The sequence below is a fragment of the Cetorhinus maximus genome, chromosome 8 (genome assembly GCF_964194155.1).
Source record: "Cetorhinus maximus chromosome 8, sCetMax3.hap1.1, whole genome shotgun sequence".
In the NCBI taxonomy this organism is placed as follows: Eukaryota; Metazoa; Chordata; class Chondrichthyes; order Lamniformes; family Cetorhinidae; genus Cetorhinus; species Cetorhinus maximus.
In genome coordinates, this window is record NC_135886.1 from 76,236,017 (window position 1) to 76,252,147 (window position 16,131).

At 43.8% G+C, this 16,131-nt stretch overlaps 1 protein-coding gene across 2 annotated transcripts in view; it reads right to left on the reverse strand.

The window, feature by feature from the left end:
- LOC144683742 (exocyst complex component 1-like) overlaps positions 1 to 16,131 on the reverse strand; it is a 141,315-nt gene that overhangs the window by 117,361 nt on the left and 7,823 nt on the right. For both annotated transcript variants that reach the window (XM_078547083.1, XM_078547084.1), the window contains exon 2: positions 5,595 to 5,725. In XM_078547083.1, coding sequence (XP_078403209.1) covers positions 5,595 to 5,725 — 131 coding nt within the window. The remainder of the gene's footprint in view (positions 1 to 5,594; positions 5,726 to 16,131) is intronic.

Consider the following 16,131-nt stretch of genomic DNA (forward strand, 5'->3'; position numbering starts at 1 on the left):
AATAGTCTCCATATGCCTGGCGCAGCTCCAACAACATTCAAGAAATTTGACACCATCGAGGACAAAGCAGCCTGCTTGATTGGCACACCATCCACCACCTTAAACATTCACTCCCTCCACCACCAACACACAGTGGCAGCAGTGTGTACAATCTACAAGATGCACTGCATTAACTCATTAAGGTTCCTTTGACAGCACCTTCCAAACCCATCACGTGTACCACCTAGAAGGACAAGGGCAGCAGATGTATGGCACAACGCCACCTTCAAATTCCCCCTCAAAGTCACACACCATGCTGACTTGGAACTATATCGCCATTCCTCCACTGTTGCTGGATTAAACTCCTGGAACTCCCTTCTTAGCAACACTGTGGGTGTTCCTACAACATATACACTGCAGCGGTTCAAGAAGGTAGCACACCACCACCTTCTCAAGGACAATTAGGGATGGGCAATAAATGCTGGCCTGGCCAGCGACGCCCACATTCAATGCAAGAATTAAAAAAACTTTAGGTTGGGGATTCAAGTGTTAAAATGCAAAATAGCCGAAAAAACCTGTTTAAGAACCTAGCTAAAAAATACCTAAAAGTGAATGCAACTCAAACAAGGTTGTATTAATTACATTTAAAAGGTGATTTATGTTTATCTTACAAGGTGGGAGTTAGAAGTGTAAGCACTGAACAATGGATGACCGAACTCTGGACCTCTTGGTAGAGTCAGTGCGTCTATCATTATCTTAATAAAAGATTTAAAATATTTATGTAGTTCCCAGATGAAAGAAGTTAAAAGCCAGCAATTCTGAAGAAAAGGGTTGTATTATTTCAGAATAATTGGAAGTGCATGGTAAAATTGGGCAAAGTCAGCATGGTTTCATCAAGGGGAGGTCATGCCTGACAAATCTGTTAGAATTCTTTGAATAGGTAGTGAGTAGGTTAGACAAAGGAGAGCCAATAGATGTTATCTACTTGGACTTCCAGAAGGCCTTTGACAAGGTGCCGCACAGGAGGCTGCTCAGTAAGATAAGAGCCCATGGTGTTGGAGGCAAGGCACTAGCATGGATAGAAGATTGGCTGTCCGGCAGGAGGCAGAGAGTGGGGATAAGGGGGTCCTTCTTAGGATGGCGGCCGGTGACTATGGAGTTCCACAGGGGTCAGTGTTGGGACCACAACTTTTCACTTTATACATTAATGATCTAGATGAAGGAACTGAGAGCATCCTGGTTAAGTTTGCAGATGATACAAAGATAGGTGGAGGGACAGGTAGTATTGAGGAGGCGGGGAGGCTGCAGAAGGATTTGGACAGGTTAGGAGAATGGGCAAAGAAGTGGCAGATGGAATACAACGTGGGGAAGTGTGAGGTCATGCACTTTGGTAGGAAGAATAGAGGCATAGACTATTTTCTAAATGGGGAGAGAATTCAGAAATCTGGAGTGCAAAGGGACTTGGGAGTCCTAGTCCAGGATTCTCTTAAGGTTAACTTGCAGGTTGACGCGGTAGTTAGGAAGGCAAATGCAATGTTGGCATTTATTTCGAGAGGACTAGGATATAAAAGCAGGGATGTGCTGCTGAGGCTTTATAAGGCTCTGGTCAGACCACATTTAGAATATTGTGAGCAATTCTGGGCCCCGTACCTCAGGAAGGATGTGCTGGCCCTGGAGAGGGTCCAGAGGAGCTTCACGAGAATGATCCCAGGAATGAAAGGCTTAACATATGAGGAACGTTTGAGGACTCTGGATCTATACTCGATGGAGTTTAGCAGGATGAGGGGGGATCTGATTGAAACTTACAGAATACTGAAAGGCCTGGATACAGTGGACGTGGGGAAGATGTTTCAATTAATAGGAGAGACTAGGACCCGAGGGCACAGCCTCAGAATAAAGGGAAGACCTTTTAGAACAGAGATGAGGAGAAACTTCTTTAGTCAGAGAGTGGTGAATCTATGGAATTCATTGCCACAGAAGGCTGTGGAGGCCAGGTCATTGAGTGTATTTAAGACCGAGATAGATAGGTTCTTGCTTGGTAAGGGGATCAAAGGTTACGAGGAGAAGGCGGGAGAATGGGGTTGAGAAACCTATCAGCCACGATTGAATGGCGGAGCAGACCCGATGGGCCGAATGGCCTAATTTTTGCTCCTATGTCTTATGGTAAAACTCCATTAGATATAAATTATTCATATGGGTTACAGAATCAAAGAGTTGTACTGAAAGTAAAGCTGATTACTTTGCATTACTGTTTGAATCATTCCAAAGCATGGAACATTGTGATGGAGAGGGGTTGTGGGAGTTAGAAGAACCCTTTGTTTAATTTATTTGGGTGTTTTTCACAGAAGGCTGTTGCAGTTTTTGTCTTGTGTAGGTTTAAGCTCACTAAGTGGTGGAAAAAAAGGAGACAAATGTTAGGCCTGCACCTTAAAGCAAAAAAAAACCTAACTTTATCATTCACTGTGCAGAATGCAAATGGGGGCTCAAGCTCAATTTGGAGACATAACTCGTGAGGGGGAAAGAAGTTGGAAGATTTGGCTAGCTTGAAGCTATAGGAAGAATCCTACAGTGGTCCTCACAGTGAAAGGCTTTATAGCAAAAAGCAGTCAACTTGAACAGTTAACATGGAAAGAGCTGTACAGAAACTGTGGGAGCAGACTGGGAAAAAGCAGTTAATGTATGTCCAAAGCCAGAACAAGGAGCTGAAGAATCCATAGTCATGAGGTCTAAAAGTTGGAGGGTCGCTTAGCCAAAATCTGCCATCCTTACCCGGTCTGGCCTACATGTGACTCCAGTCCCACAGCAACGTGGTTGGCTCTTAAGCGTCCTCTGCAATGGCCTAGCAAGCCACTCAGTTTAAAGGCAATTAGGGATGGGCAACAAATGCATGCCTTGCCAGTGACACCCACATCCCTTGAAAGAATAAAGAAAAAAAAAATCTCCTGCCTACTACTTTAGTCACCTCTTCAGAAAATTCACTCAGGTTCATCAGGCATGACCTACCCCATACAAACCCTAAAGGTCATGGGGAAGTAGTTAGATACTCACTTGTTGGAAATGGTCATTCCCCAGCAATTGAGGGTAACTTGCCACTTATCAGCCCAAGCCTTGATGTTGTCCAGGTCTTGCTGCATGCAGGTGCAGAGTGCTTCGCTATTAGGAATTGTGAATGGAACTGAATGCTATGTAATCATCAGCAAACATCTCCACTTTTGATCTTATGATAAAGGGATGGTCATTAATGAAGCAGCTAAAGATGGTTGGACCATGAACACTTCTCCAAGGAACTCCTACAGCAATATCTTGGGGCTTAGGTAACTCACATCCAATAACCACATGCATCTTCCTTTCTGCTATGTATGGCTCCAGCCAGTTAAGAGTTTTCCCCAGTATACCCACTGACTTATTTTACAAGGGCTCCTTGGTGGCACACACAGTCAAAGCTATCTTGATGTCAAGGTCAGTCACTTTCATCTCACCTCTGGAATTCAGCTTTTTTGCCCACATTTAGACTGAAGATGTAATAAGGTCTGGAGCAGAGGCATCCTTGCGAAACCCAAACTAAGCATTGGTTATTAGTGGGCCAGTGCAGCTTGATAGCACTGTCATAGCACCTTCTATCAGTGATGATGATTGAGTGTCAGCTGAAGGGTGGCAATTGGCAGGATTGGATTTATCCTGCTTTCTATGGACAGGACAAAACTGGATAATTTCTCACATCGCTAGGTAGATGTTGCAGCTGTATTAGAACATTGGCTAGAGGCACATTAATGTTGGACCACAGGACTTTAGCCCTAAGAGCTGGGATGTTGACAGGTCCTACAGCCTCTTCTGTAGCTATTGTGCTAAACTGTTTCTTAATATAATGCGAAGTGAATTGAATTGACTGAAGACTAGAAACCTATGAAGGCAGGGACCTCAGGAGGTTGCCAAGATCCACCATCCACTTGGCACTTCTGGCTGAAGATGGTTGCGAAAGCTTCGGCCTTGTCTTTTACACTGAGCTGCTGAGCTTCCCCATCAATGAGGTGGGGATGTTTGTGGAGCCTCCCCTCTAGTTAGTTGTTTAATTCAGAACTAGATCTGGCAGGACTACAGAGTTTTGACCTGATCCAATGGTTGTGGGTTCACCCAGCATGCTGTTTCCACTGATAAGCATGCATGTAGTCCTGTCTTGTAGCTTTATTCGGTTGGTGTCTCATTTTCAGTTAGGTCTATTGCTGTTCTCGACATGGTGTTTTATGCTCCTCATTTGAACAGATTTGATCCCCTGCGTTGATTTTAATGGTAGAGTGAAGGATATGCCGAGACAAGAGGTTACAGGTTGTGGTGGAATACAATTCAGCTACTTCTGATGTCCATAGTACTTCAAGGGTGCCCAGTTTGAACTGCTAGTTCTGTTCTGAATCCAACCCACTTAGCACAATGGTAGTGCCACAGAATACAACAGAGTGTGTCCACACAAAGAAGTCAGCACTTCATCTCCACAACGACCATGCGGTAAATATTCCTACCAATATTGTCAGGGACAAATGTATCTGCAACAGGTAGACTGGTGAGGACAAGGTCAAATAGTGCTTCCCCTCATGTGGGTTCTCTCACCATCTACCCCAATTCCAATCTGGCAGCTTCAGGTACTCAACCAGCTCAGTCATAGTGGTGTCACTGAGCCACTCCTGATGATGGATTTTTTTTTTTTAAAAATTCATTCACGGGATGTAGGCTTCGCTGGCTGGGCCAGCATTTATTGCCCATCCCTAGATGCCCTTGAGAAGGTGGTGGTGAGCTGCCTCCTTGAACCTCTGCAGTCAATGTGGTGTAAATACACCCACAGTGCTATTAGGAAGGGAGTTCTAGGAGTTTGACCCAGAGACAGTGAAGGAACAGCGACATATTTCCAAGTCAGAACGGTGAGTGACTTGGAGGGGAAACTTCCAGGTGGTGGCGTTCCCATTTTTCTGCTGCCCTTGTTCTTCTAGAAAGTAGTGGTCGTGAGTTTGGAAGGTGCTGTTGAACGAGCCTTACTGAATTCCTGCAGTGCATCTTGTAGATGGTACACACTGCTGCTACTCTGCGTCAGTGCTGGAGGGAGTGAATGTTTGTGGATGTGGTGCCAATCAAGTGGGCTGCTTTTTCCTGGACGGATATTTTCATTCATCCCCTTTTCTATATTATATTAGAAAGTATTGTAAATAACTGATATGGACTTGAAACAAAGAATACATCTACCCTAAATTCCAGAAAGTTTATCCTTTGCACAGTTAAATCATATAGACCAGGAAGATTCCAGGTTCAAATCTGATCTCAGCTGAGTCAGCAATACTGTACTTCTGAACTCAGTGGCCTTAATCCTTTCTTGCTTTTGATCCCTATTCAGTAATCCCTATTAAAATACAGTTGTCTTGAGTCATCCTTCAGGCAAATTGCCTGCCAACAGTTACTATCATGGCTTACATGAATAATATCCAATGGAGCAACCACGTGCAGAAGGAAAACATTAGCGGTAACACAAGACTTAACGAAGAGGAAAGAAATTAGAAAGAAGAAAACAAACACTTAGCTTTCACATTTAACACTGATTTACAATGTTCATAAAACAACATTTCTTCTTTTACCTTGTCTGCATCCTTTCCGTCAACTGCCAGCAGATCCTCAAATGACCACCATGCCACTTGTTTGTACACATCACCTTTATCAGCTTTTTTAAATTTCACAAGAGAAGCCTGATATGGACGATCAGTTGACACTGCATAAGAAAAGAAATGGAGAATCATTGTATTATGTTGCCTCTAGGAAAGAACAAAACTTGTTGTTTTATTGAGTCCATATATCCAGTCCATCCAATTGAACTTGACCTTAAACCATGTCAAAGTTAAAAGCACAGGTGAAAGGTGAACATGCCAGCTCAATTTTGCAATCTTGCACATGACATGTAATGTGATCCTAATTATAGGCAGACAGTGCAGTCAGGCTGAAAAAGCACATTGATATGCAAATACTGGATCAGGTTTTCTGCTCATTCGCCATCAGTTGAAAATCCAGCCCATTTACTGCCAAAACTTCACCTTCAGTATTTTGGGCCTCAATAATAATATTTTGCAGCACTGACCAAATGGCAGCTACCCCCAACAGGCGAGAGGACCAATCAAACTGTCGAATACACAAACTGCAACCCTTATTCACCAGTACGTTGCCATTTTACACTGGCAGGTTTTGAGAATCAGCAGGCCAGGTTTTCATTTTTGGGTCGAGACACTGACGTTGGGATAATTTCAAGGTCTGGACCCTGCACGCATTAACATGGCAGGCACACTGCAATTTTGAATGAAAGGCCAATTAATGGCCAAAGGGCACACTCACTGACCAAGTCCGATGGAGGACGGATTTCTGAAGTTAAAAGGCCAATAAGAGGCACTCAAGCTCGAGGTGCCCTCTCAGCACTTTTAAAAAAAACTTTTTAAAAATGGCCTGGAGGCAGGAAGATACCAGCAACCTGGCATGCCGATGGGATCACAGAAATTCTGGGTACACCCTTCCCACCCTGACGGGCTTCCAAAATTCAGCCCAGAATGTCCTGTGGAGAGGCAGGACACTTGATTAAGATATTTAAATCGGGCTTCCACAATGCAATTGGGAGCCCAACTTGAAATTCATTGCTGCTGTGTGTGTTTTTACCAGGGGGCATGAAACCAGTCGTGAAAGGGAGGCCACAGTTGCTGGCTCTACAAGGTTAGTACTTTTTTAAAGCAATCCTAGTGCCTTCCGCCATCCCTCGACCAATTCCAGCCTTTCTCCTTTCCCACCGCCCCCCACCCCAAACAGCTTTGAGCGCTAACCTTCTCTCTCCCACCCCCTCCCAAGCCACAACTGGCAACCTTCCCCCTCTTCTGCTTGATGGGGACCAGCCAAAAAGTCCTTTGCTGTACCCTCCTGCTGCTGGTTTTCCCTTACAGCCACAGACTAGGCTATCATTTTGGCTGGCAGCTGGGCAGGAAGTACATCCAAAAAATGATAATGAAGTCCTGCTGTTAAATTCGGCAGGACCTCCTTGTCTCCAGCCTTGTTGACGTCTTTCTCGGCGTCCTTTGCACTCTACCTGTAGATACCAGAGACTGAGTTTTCTTGTACAATTGACCATAGAGCTACCACAAAGGTAACAATAACAATGTTGCACTCTTACTCAACTTAAAGCAAAAATCATGAAATATGCTGTCTGGTGCGTTCCCAAGACGAGGTTTGTGGGAAAGGCTGAGGCTTTCAAGCACATATTTTAATGAAGGCATTAGAAAAGTAATTTAACTAATAAATGTAATTCTGCTATTGTGGGATATATATATATATATTTTTTAAACAACTTGTTAAAAGCTTATTTTGGACATTGGTATGAGTTCTCAAGGAAGAAAATAGCAGATGGAAAAAAAAGTATTTTGGTTCGAATTATTGGAATCTGTTGGCCAGACTGTTGTCAGAATGAGTTGATAAATGTGTGTGCCACTATAAATACCATTTATGATGGTAAGATTGTAACAAACTGACAACAGGATATGTATTTGCTGTTACATCCCATTTGTAGACTGACCTCTTCAAGATTACTGCTGGTGTTTAGTGGCTGGCAACTGCAGACTGCTTGTTGCTATTAAATAAATTTGAGCTGAATTTCCAAAGTTCAAAATTTAACATTTGGATGACCCTAAAAGATCAGTTGAATGTCTCGAGGGGATGGAATTGTGTCTGTTGAGCCAATGTGTTCTTAGCTCCGAAAGATCAGCAGGTAGAACTTCTAAATTATTATGGCAAATGACAAAGTAGGCAACATCCTTGAGAACTGGTATTCAAGATCAAATTAGATATACATTGTATGCCAGTCCTGTAACTGGATTCAAATTCTGTTTCTCCTGCACTATTGCCTCTTACAATTATATTGATTAAGAAAAACATCAGTAACATACTTATTTCCATTTCGACAAAGCAATATTTTCAATACAGACAAATCAGGCTCCCATTATAGATCAGTAAATCTTTCAATCAACATAGCATTGGGTTGCAAAACATCAGGAGGATTCCAGGTTCATTGTCTGGGACATATTCCAATTTTGAAGCAGCTACAGTATTACAATTGGCTTCAATGCTTCTGAAGAAAAGGGAAAATCCACCAAAGGTCCTGTATTTGATTATTAGTCAAGTGAACATTTTGAATGGGACAACACCAGAGGGTTGGCAGTTATACCCTATTCACAGTCCAAAAATCTAAATCCATTCAGCTATTGCTCAGTTGGTAGCACTCGCACCTCTTGAGTCAGAAAGTTGTAGTTTCAAGTTCCGCTCCAGGACTTAAGCACAAAAAAAATCAAGGCTGACATTTCAGTGCAGTACTGAGGGAGTGCTTCACTGTTGGAGGTGCCATTTTTCAAATGAGATGTTAAACTGAGACCCCAGCTGTCCCCTCAGGTGAATGGCACTATTTCAATCAGTACAATGGTTATCCTTAATGTACTGGCCAATACTTATCCCCCAATTAACATCACAAAAACATATTATCTGACCATTATCACACTGCTGGTTGTGGGAGCATGCTGTAAGTAAATTGGTTGCTGGTACCTACATTAGTGCAGTAACTACAATTCAGTGCTTTGGGACATCCTGAGGTCATTAAAGTCGCAGTATAAATGTAAGCTGTTATTTTTCATAGTCTGAGTTTCTGTGTGAAAGGTGCCAGAGGATTTCTGTACCATGGACTACACCTGAGCTAGTGAAAAGTCAAATTCCTCAGGAGACTCGGAGGGAAAAGGCAACACTTTCTGGGGAAGGACATGACATGCAGGAGAACTTAATGGCTGAAAAAAATGTCATAAAACTTACATAGCTTGGATATTTTGTAATAAACCACATTTACTGTCAATATTATAGTTATTTCCATTCCAGGCACTGACCAACTTAAACATACCTACGAGTAAGACAGTCAGCCTCAAATAAAAATAAATACTAGCCTCCAAATATCCTACCCAAATGCTTGTAAAATTAGTAAATAAAAATGAAGGGCTATTTGACTAGTGTAGGCTAATAGCAACTATAACAGCTAAGAAAAAATAGTTTACAATACACAGAGGAAGAGCAGAATTTTCCGTTCTCACCAGCGAGGGTGGAAAATTCGGAGTGAGTCAGGTTCTCGGTTGACAGAAAAACGAGTCGGCATTTTCCCCTCGCCACTTTAATGATGGGATGATGGTGGGTTGGCTTTCCCGCTGATCCATGTCGGGAATGTTATTTGCATGCATTAGCATGTCATGAATAATCATTAAAAATGCAACTTGCCAGAACCACGTTCCATCTCCCAATTACGTGCCACACCAGCACGAAATTAGACCAGTCTAAATCACAGCTAAGTGGCATGCAGCTGTCCATCAGCTTCACTTGTGACTTCGAGGTGAGTGCAATATTCAAAGCTTACCTGCAACAGCGCTGCTCCGGTTCCTTAGTGATGCCAGCGTTAGCCCACGCTGGTGGGGCTGCTAACAGTGGTTGCCCTGGGCATTGAGCTGGGCTGCTTACCGTGGCTTCCCTAGGGCGCTGAGCTGGTCTGCACCCCTACTCGGGCAGTACAGCATTGTGTGCATGGAGTCTCAGGCAGGGCTGCACTCTAAAACAGAGACTAGCATGGTGACCAGGGAGGCAGAGCCGGGGGGCGGAGAGAAGATGACAGAAGGTGAAGGGGGCTTGGTAGGGTTGGAGGTGGGAGGAAATTATGACAGGCAGATGGAAGATTGGGGATGGGGGATGTTGGAGTCCGACATGAAACAGTAAAATGCAGACACAAAAGGGGGAGGATGAGATTCAATTTGCTTGAAGGAGAGGGTTCCAAGCAGACCCCAGAGTACGAAAGTGGGGGGGAGGTTAGTGTGGCACAAGGGAAGGGTTGCACAGAGACTCATGAGTGTGCTGGGGGGTAGGTTTGCACAAGAGGGTAGGGTTGCAGAGACTCATGAATCGGGGGGGTGGGGTCAGTGAAGGGAGACGACCTTGTGGTCATTCATTAAGGAGCCAGAAAGCTGAGTGAAAAGCAGTCATAGTCCCTGGGAGACATGAAGCAGGCTGAGAACTCCTCGTATAATGAAGAACTGGAAGGGCAGGAACCTGAAGAGGGCGATGATGGGGAGATTCCACATGAGGATGTGATCGAAACCACAAGATGCGGAAGACGTGTTCGTGACACACCCATAGCCACAAGGTTCCAGGAAGAGTAAAGTGCAGGCATGGGTAACCGAGCACATTTCTCCTACGTATTAGTGACATGCCATTGATCTGAAAGGCTTTTACAACCACTAACATTGAGAGCAATGTCAGCACTGGGCTTGGACCCTCATGTTTCACCAGGTCCTAATCTTTAGAAAGGTCAGTAGCCAAAGTATATGTAACTGCTCTGGGAAGTAAAAGGCAGCACGACAGGGCAAAGCCTGTGTCAAGTGGACTTAATGCAGTCGTGGCATTCTAAATGAGACACTTCTTGCTGCCACAGAGATGCACACATGGCTGGAGAGACCATCATGGCTGCAGGTCTTGTGTTTTGGCACAAACAGTGAAGAAAGCTATTTGATGATGAGACAAGTGGTAAAACATAAATGCAATTGAGCACGCATAACTACATGGTGTCTTTTCATGAATATCACTTCCTAAAGCAATTTGCAGTCACTTTCAATAAAGAGGTTAACACATCTCCCTGATATTAGACAAGGGACGAGTAACTAACAAGAGTCAGCTAGACATCACAAGAATGTGAGGCTCACAAAGGAGGGCAATCACGGAGTGGGAACTTGGGTCACCCTCGCAATAAGAGATCACATATGTGGATATGAATGACGCATTCAAACGATGAGACCATTGTCATGAACAGCCAATGTATTTACAAAGGTGCATGATATATACAGTGAGTGACCACTCGTGACTTAAAAGTGATATCAAGATTTCATAATCTTTCTAACCCTACTGCTATGTCTTGGTGCAACCCCAACATCTGCAGCAAAGGTGGAGGCAGCCTGATCACTGTTACGTCCTGTTGTCTTTGATGACTTTGGCGGGCGTGCTCTGGAGGACTGAGGCCTGGAGAGCCCTGGCCTGCCCTGCTGTGAGGCAGATGCAACCTCCTCGGCCTGTGCAGCCAGAGGTGATGGGTCACAGACAGAGGGGATTTGGATCGGCTGAACATTTGCGGAATCACCTGAGTGGATGGCCCCGGGGTACCCAGTTGCTGGTCCTTCTCCCTGCAGGTGCCCGGGGACCCCTGCCTGAGGCCTTGCGGAGAAGGGGCATATGGAGGGAGGTCCAGCTGTCCCCATTTCCCTCTTGCCTAGCCACTGATTGATCCCACCAATGTCTATAGCAATGGAGTGCAAGTCTGAGCGCAAATCTGGCAGGAGGTCTTCAAGGCGACCGCTACCCTTCCCAGGGAGACCTAGAGGCGCCCACATGTCGGAGCCACGACATCAGACAGAATGCGGATGGGTTCCTCCATCCTTCACTCTAGTCTGTTGACTGTCTCTCGCAACTCTGCCTGATGTTCTGCCGCCTGTCTCTGCATCTCCAGCATGTTTGCAACGGCTACTTCCAGAGTCTCATCATCTGACTCAGACTTAGCGGCTGGCTGTTCTCCAGCAGTTGTCCGAGTGCCAGAGACCTGCACTGTCACTGTCTCCGACTACTGTGGAGACGTGTTAGTGAGGTGTTCCCCAGAATGTGACCCCTAATCTAAAAATATGACCCACGGCGGTGTGCATCTCTGTGCTGGTGGAGGGTGCATGTGAACGCTGTGATAGGTCTTCAAATGGATGGGATGTGATGTGAAGGGATGGAGCAGAGGTTGGGAAGCATGCATTGCCTCCTATATATTGCTCAGCACCACTGCCTCCCCCCCACCCCCCCGAAGATACTGTTTGTGCAGGATGATGGGTCAGCTGCTCGTGAATAGGCTTTCAATGCTGATATCTTCCCTGCCCATATTGTGAGAGATCCCTGGGCTGTGTGATGCTTTGAGTGCATAATGCCATTATGAGAGTGAAAGAATGAAGTGAGCTGAAGGTTGACTTGGCAGTGCAGATGTGATCATTCATATTCTTCCTGCACTGGATGGCATTTCTCTGGAGGTTGGGAAGGGGGAACAAAGGTGTCAATGGAGTTGAGGTTGGGAGGGGGAGAACGAAGGTATTAGGAGGGGTTGAGGTTGGGATTAGGGAGGGAGTATGTAGGGAGGTGTAACAGGGGAGAATGCGGCAACAGGGGAGGCATGAGTAAGGGAGGGAGGAAGGTATAAGGGAAGGAGTTCGGGGAAGGGAAGGAGTTCGGAATGGGAGACCTTAAACACTTGCTGTGTAAAAAGGTTTTTTCTCATATTATTATGTCAGAATATAAAATTGAATGAATATAAAACCTTTGTAAGATCACAGTTGTAGTACTTTATGCAGTTTTGGGTTCCACAGCATAGGAAGCACATTGACGCAGAAGAGTGGGAACAGTGCAGATTCACTATTATGCTGCTTGGTTCGAGGAAATACAAATACAATGATTTCAAAAATTTATGCAAATTCCCATGTCTTTCAGAAATGTTCCAAAGTGATACACTCATGATATATTACTCTGAAATGCAGTCAGTTGTGTAAGCAAGTAGTGTAAGTACAAGGTATTGAAGAAAGGGCTAAGGAATGTTATATTAAAACTTTCTTTGAAATATTAATGTAGCTTTTTCTTTCCTTTACAGACACACCAGTACCCAACAAAGTCCAGTATTATGGTCTAATATGCTGTTGGAGTAACATATTGTTAAATTACTTGTGCCACTAATAGGTACAGCATCACAATAATTACAGGCCTAGTTCCACTATAGAAGGAAGCATCTCCTTCCAAGCTGACAAGCCCATTAATATTAGAAATTGCTGTCATTTTTGACTCAAATTGAGGCAAAACTGAATTTATGGGTATAGGTAGCAGAGTGGCCATATTACAGGCTGAGTAATCCAGAAACCTAGGCTAATATTCCAAAGACATGAGTTCAAATCCCACCACAGCAGCTGGGGAATTCAAATTTAGTTAATTAAATAAATCTAGAATTTTAAAAAAAACCTAGTACCAGTAATAATGACCTTGAAACTACCAGATTACTGTACTAGAACTTTCTAATTTAGTTTTAATTTATATTCCATTAATTTATTTCTTGTTATGGTAGAAACATGGTGATTGCAAGATTAAAAAAAAACTTTAGGATGCATGTCTTGGTTGGTACATAAAAACAATCAAAAAGGTAAATGGAAAGTTGGCCTTTACCTCATGGGGGCTAGAATACAAAAGGAAGCAAGTAATAGTTTAGATTAGTTGTATAGTACCTGGGTCAAATCCATTTGGGAGTACCGAGTTCAATTTTGGGCACTGCACCTTAGGAAGGATTTATTGGCCTCGGATTGGATGGAGTGCAGACCCACTAGAATGAAACCAGGGCCGGCATTTTCCTGTCCCCAATTGGATGGAATAGAGGCCGGACAGCAAACAAAATGGCCACCGATCGGCATAGCAGAAATCTTGTCTCCATTTCTGCTCTCTGCCATTTTCCAAGGGCAGGGAAGGAAGCAGGCCTCAAACAAGCCCACCTCTATTAACGAGCTAATTTATGTTATTGTGGGCTCATCTCTGGAAAGTTTTGTAATTATCAGTGAGGCTGCATGGAGGCAAGCCATGAGATGGAGACGGGAAGAGTTTTAAAAGATAAGTAAAATGGTTTTCCCTCTCAGTACTTAACAGGTTTAAATTCTAATTCTCCCTGTATTGCACTTAACCTTTGATAACTAAGCAGTTTTAAATTTATGTTTTAAACATAGCTTCTAGTAATAACCTACATTTTAATTACTGTTTAAAGTGACTAAATTTGATGCAGTTTCTGCTTGTATGCACTAATTCTGTTAAAATAATTCACATTTAAAGAAATTTAAATAGTTCATCCGTACCCATGTTCGTGGAAACAAATTTGCTGAGTACATCCCCTGATCATTTGAATGTAGCAACTCTCCAAGGATGGTATGAATAAAGCTTGTATCTTTCACAGTTGCCTAACCTGAAATTAAGTTAAATGCAAGCTTTTTCAGTTACATAAACCCTAAGAGCAGATATTAGATCATAACTTCTGCTGACATTCAGAACTGCATTACAGGATGTCAGATAATGAGGAGGCAGCTGATTGTGCTTACTCCACCAGCTCTCTGGGTAATGAAAGGCCAACTAAGGGTAGGAAGCATAATTAGAGACAGAATGATTATAGGACAGTAGGTCCGGATTCTCCAGCAGAACAGAGGGCCTTTTAACTTGCCACTCCGGAGTCGGCCTGCCTCAGTTCTGCCTAATCGGTCAGAAGACCCATCTGCAGACCAATTAAGGCCCCAACTCCAGGAAAATCATACTTCCTGGCAAGCTGGTGATGGAGTTGGGTTTGTGACCTGGATTTGAACCCGTCATCTGACCTCTGAGGGGAAAGTCTGGTTTCAGGACTTCTGGTTGTTAACTTGTGAGAACATGCTGTTTCCCTCGAGTATGGGAGATTGAAGGCCTCAATGACTTTGTATAGGAAGCATATTGAAGGCATGGTAAGGTGTGACATCTTCTGCCAAGAGGGCAAAATCTATGTGACCAATTGTCAAGATAGCCGCAGTCTCATGTAGCACTTGTTCTCCAACATCTCCAGGTAGTTCTTAGTTCTGTCTTTGTCAGTAGCTCCTATGCTGGCTTCCTTTGACTTCCCGTCCCTTATCCATCACCTCTTCCTTCTTTTGTTGATCCTCATCACCAATAGATCCAAGATCTGAGAATTGTGCTCCCATTACCAGCTAATGCCTTCCCTGCACTCAGCTGGACTCCCAATAATGTCTGGACGCCTAACACGGCACACCCTGCCACCCCCAACCATGCCACCCCTGCCCCCAGCCCCAACCACTCCTTTTATGCCCTTGCGATGTCAGGAGAGTTATGACTCCCTGCACTGCCCAAGCATGTACAGACCACTCTACCCACAACCTCTACACAATGGTATTTGTTTGCCAATGGCTGAGTGCCTTTCTCAGCCATGCTCCCTCTGATGACCTAAATAAGTTGATGGGTCGGCCATGACTGGCTCACCTTGCTTTGCCACTCCCATACGCATGGCCTAATGCTTACCCAACATGCACTTGTGCACCCCACCAAAAACCCAAACTGGCCCCTCAATGAGCTGACAATGAGCTTGTTAGTCTCATTCCCAAAATAAGTGGGTTGCCATCTCCCACATTCTCCTTTCCTGAGAGTAATTTCTGGCACACCACCCTTCTTCATTCCTGTCCTCATCAGGGCCTAAAAATCCTGTCACCTATTTGTCTCATTTGACACAATCATTTAAATCAGGAAACAATAGCTCAGAGACCTTCCAATTTGCATTAGGGAAAGAAAGACCTGTAACGTTATCGGCAGTCTTTTCTCTGTAGAGATCTCAAATGATAGGTCTCAAAAGAAAAGGAAAATAATGGGATTTAAGGGTTAGAGAGGAGACATTTTAATCAATCTATTCCCAACTACACTTTCCTTGGTCTTTTAAGCTACTGAAGTTCAGCAAAAAATAAAATTATTCCACCTTTTGGCAAGACATCAATCCCATCAAGATTCTAAAGAAATATAAAAATATAATTCTATTCCGCAACATATTTAAATGTCAGTTATTGAAAAGGCATGAAAAATATCTCAGATGGTTGTCATATAAATGCTATAAGCTCATCTTTGTAAGCGGACTACACTTCATATAAAAACAGAATTACCTGGAAAAACTCAGCAGGTCTGGCAGCATCGGTGGAGAAGAAAAGAGTCGACGTTTCGAGTCCACATGACCCTTCAACAGAACTCTGCCAGACCTGCTGAGTTTTTCCAGGTAATTCTGTTTTTGTTTTGGATTTCCAGCATCCGCAGTAGTTTTTTGTTTTTACACTTCATATAACTCGGTTTGCTCAGATTCCATCAAAAGCATCAGCCCATGCTGGGGAATGTACAATTCCTATTGTATTTCAGTTGTGTTTTCTATATAATTCTCTTTGATCTTTTATGTATTATCCAAGCGATAGATAACGCTATTCTATTGGGTAATATTCATCTTCAAGTTCT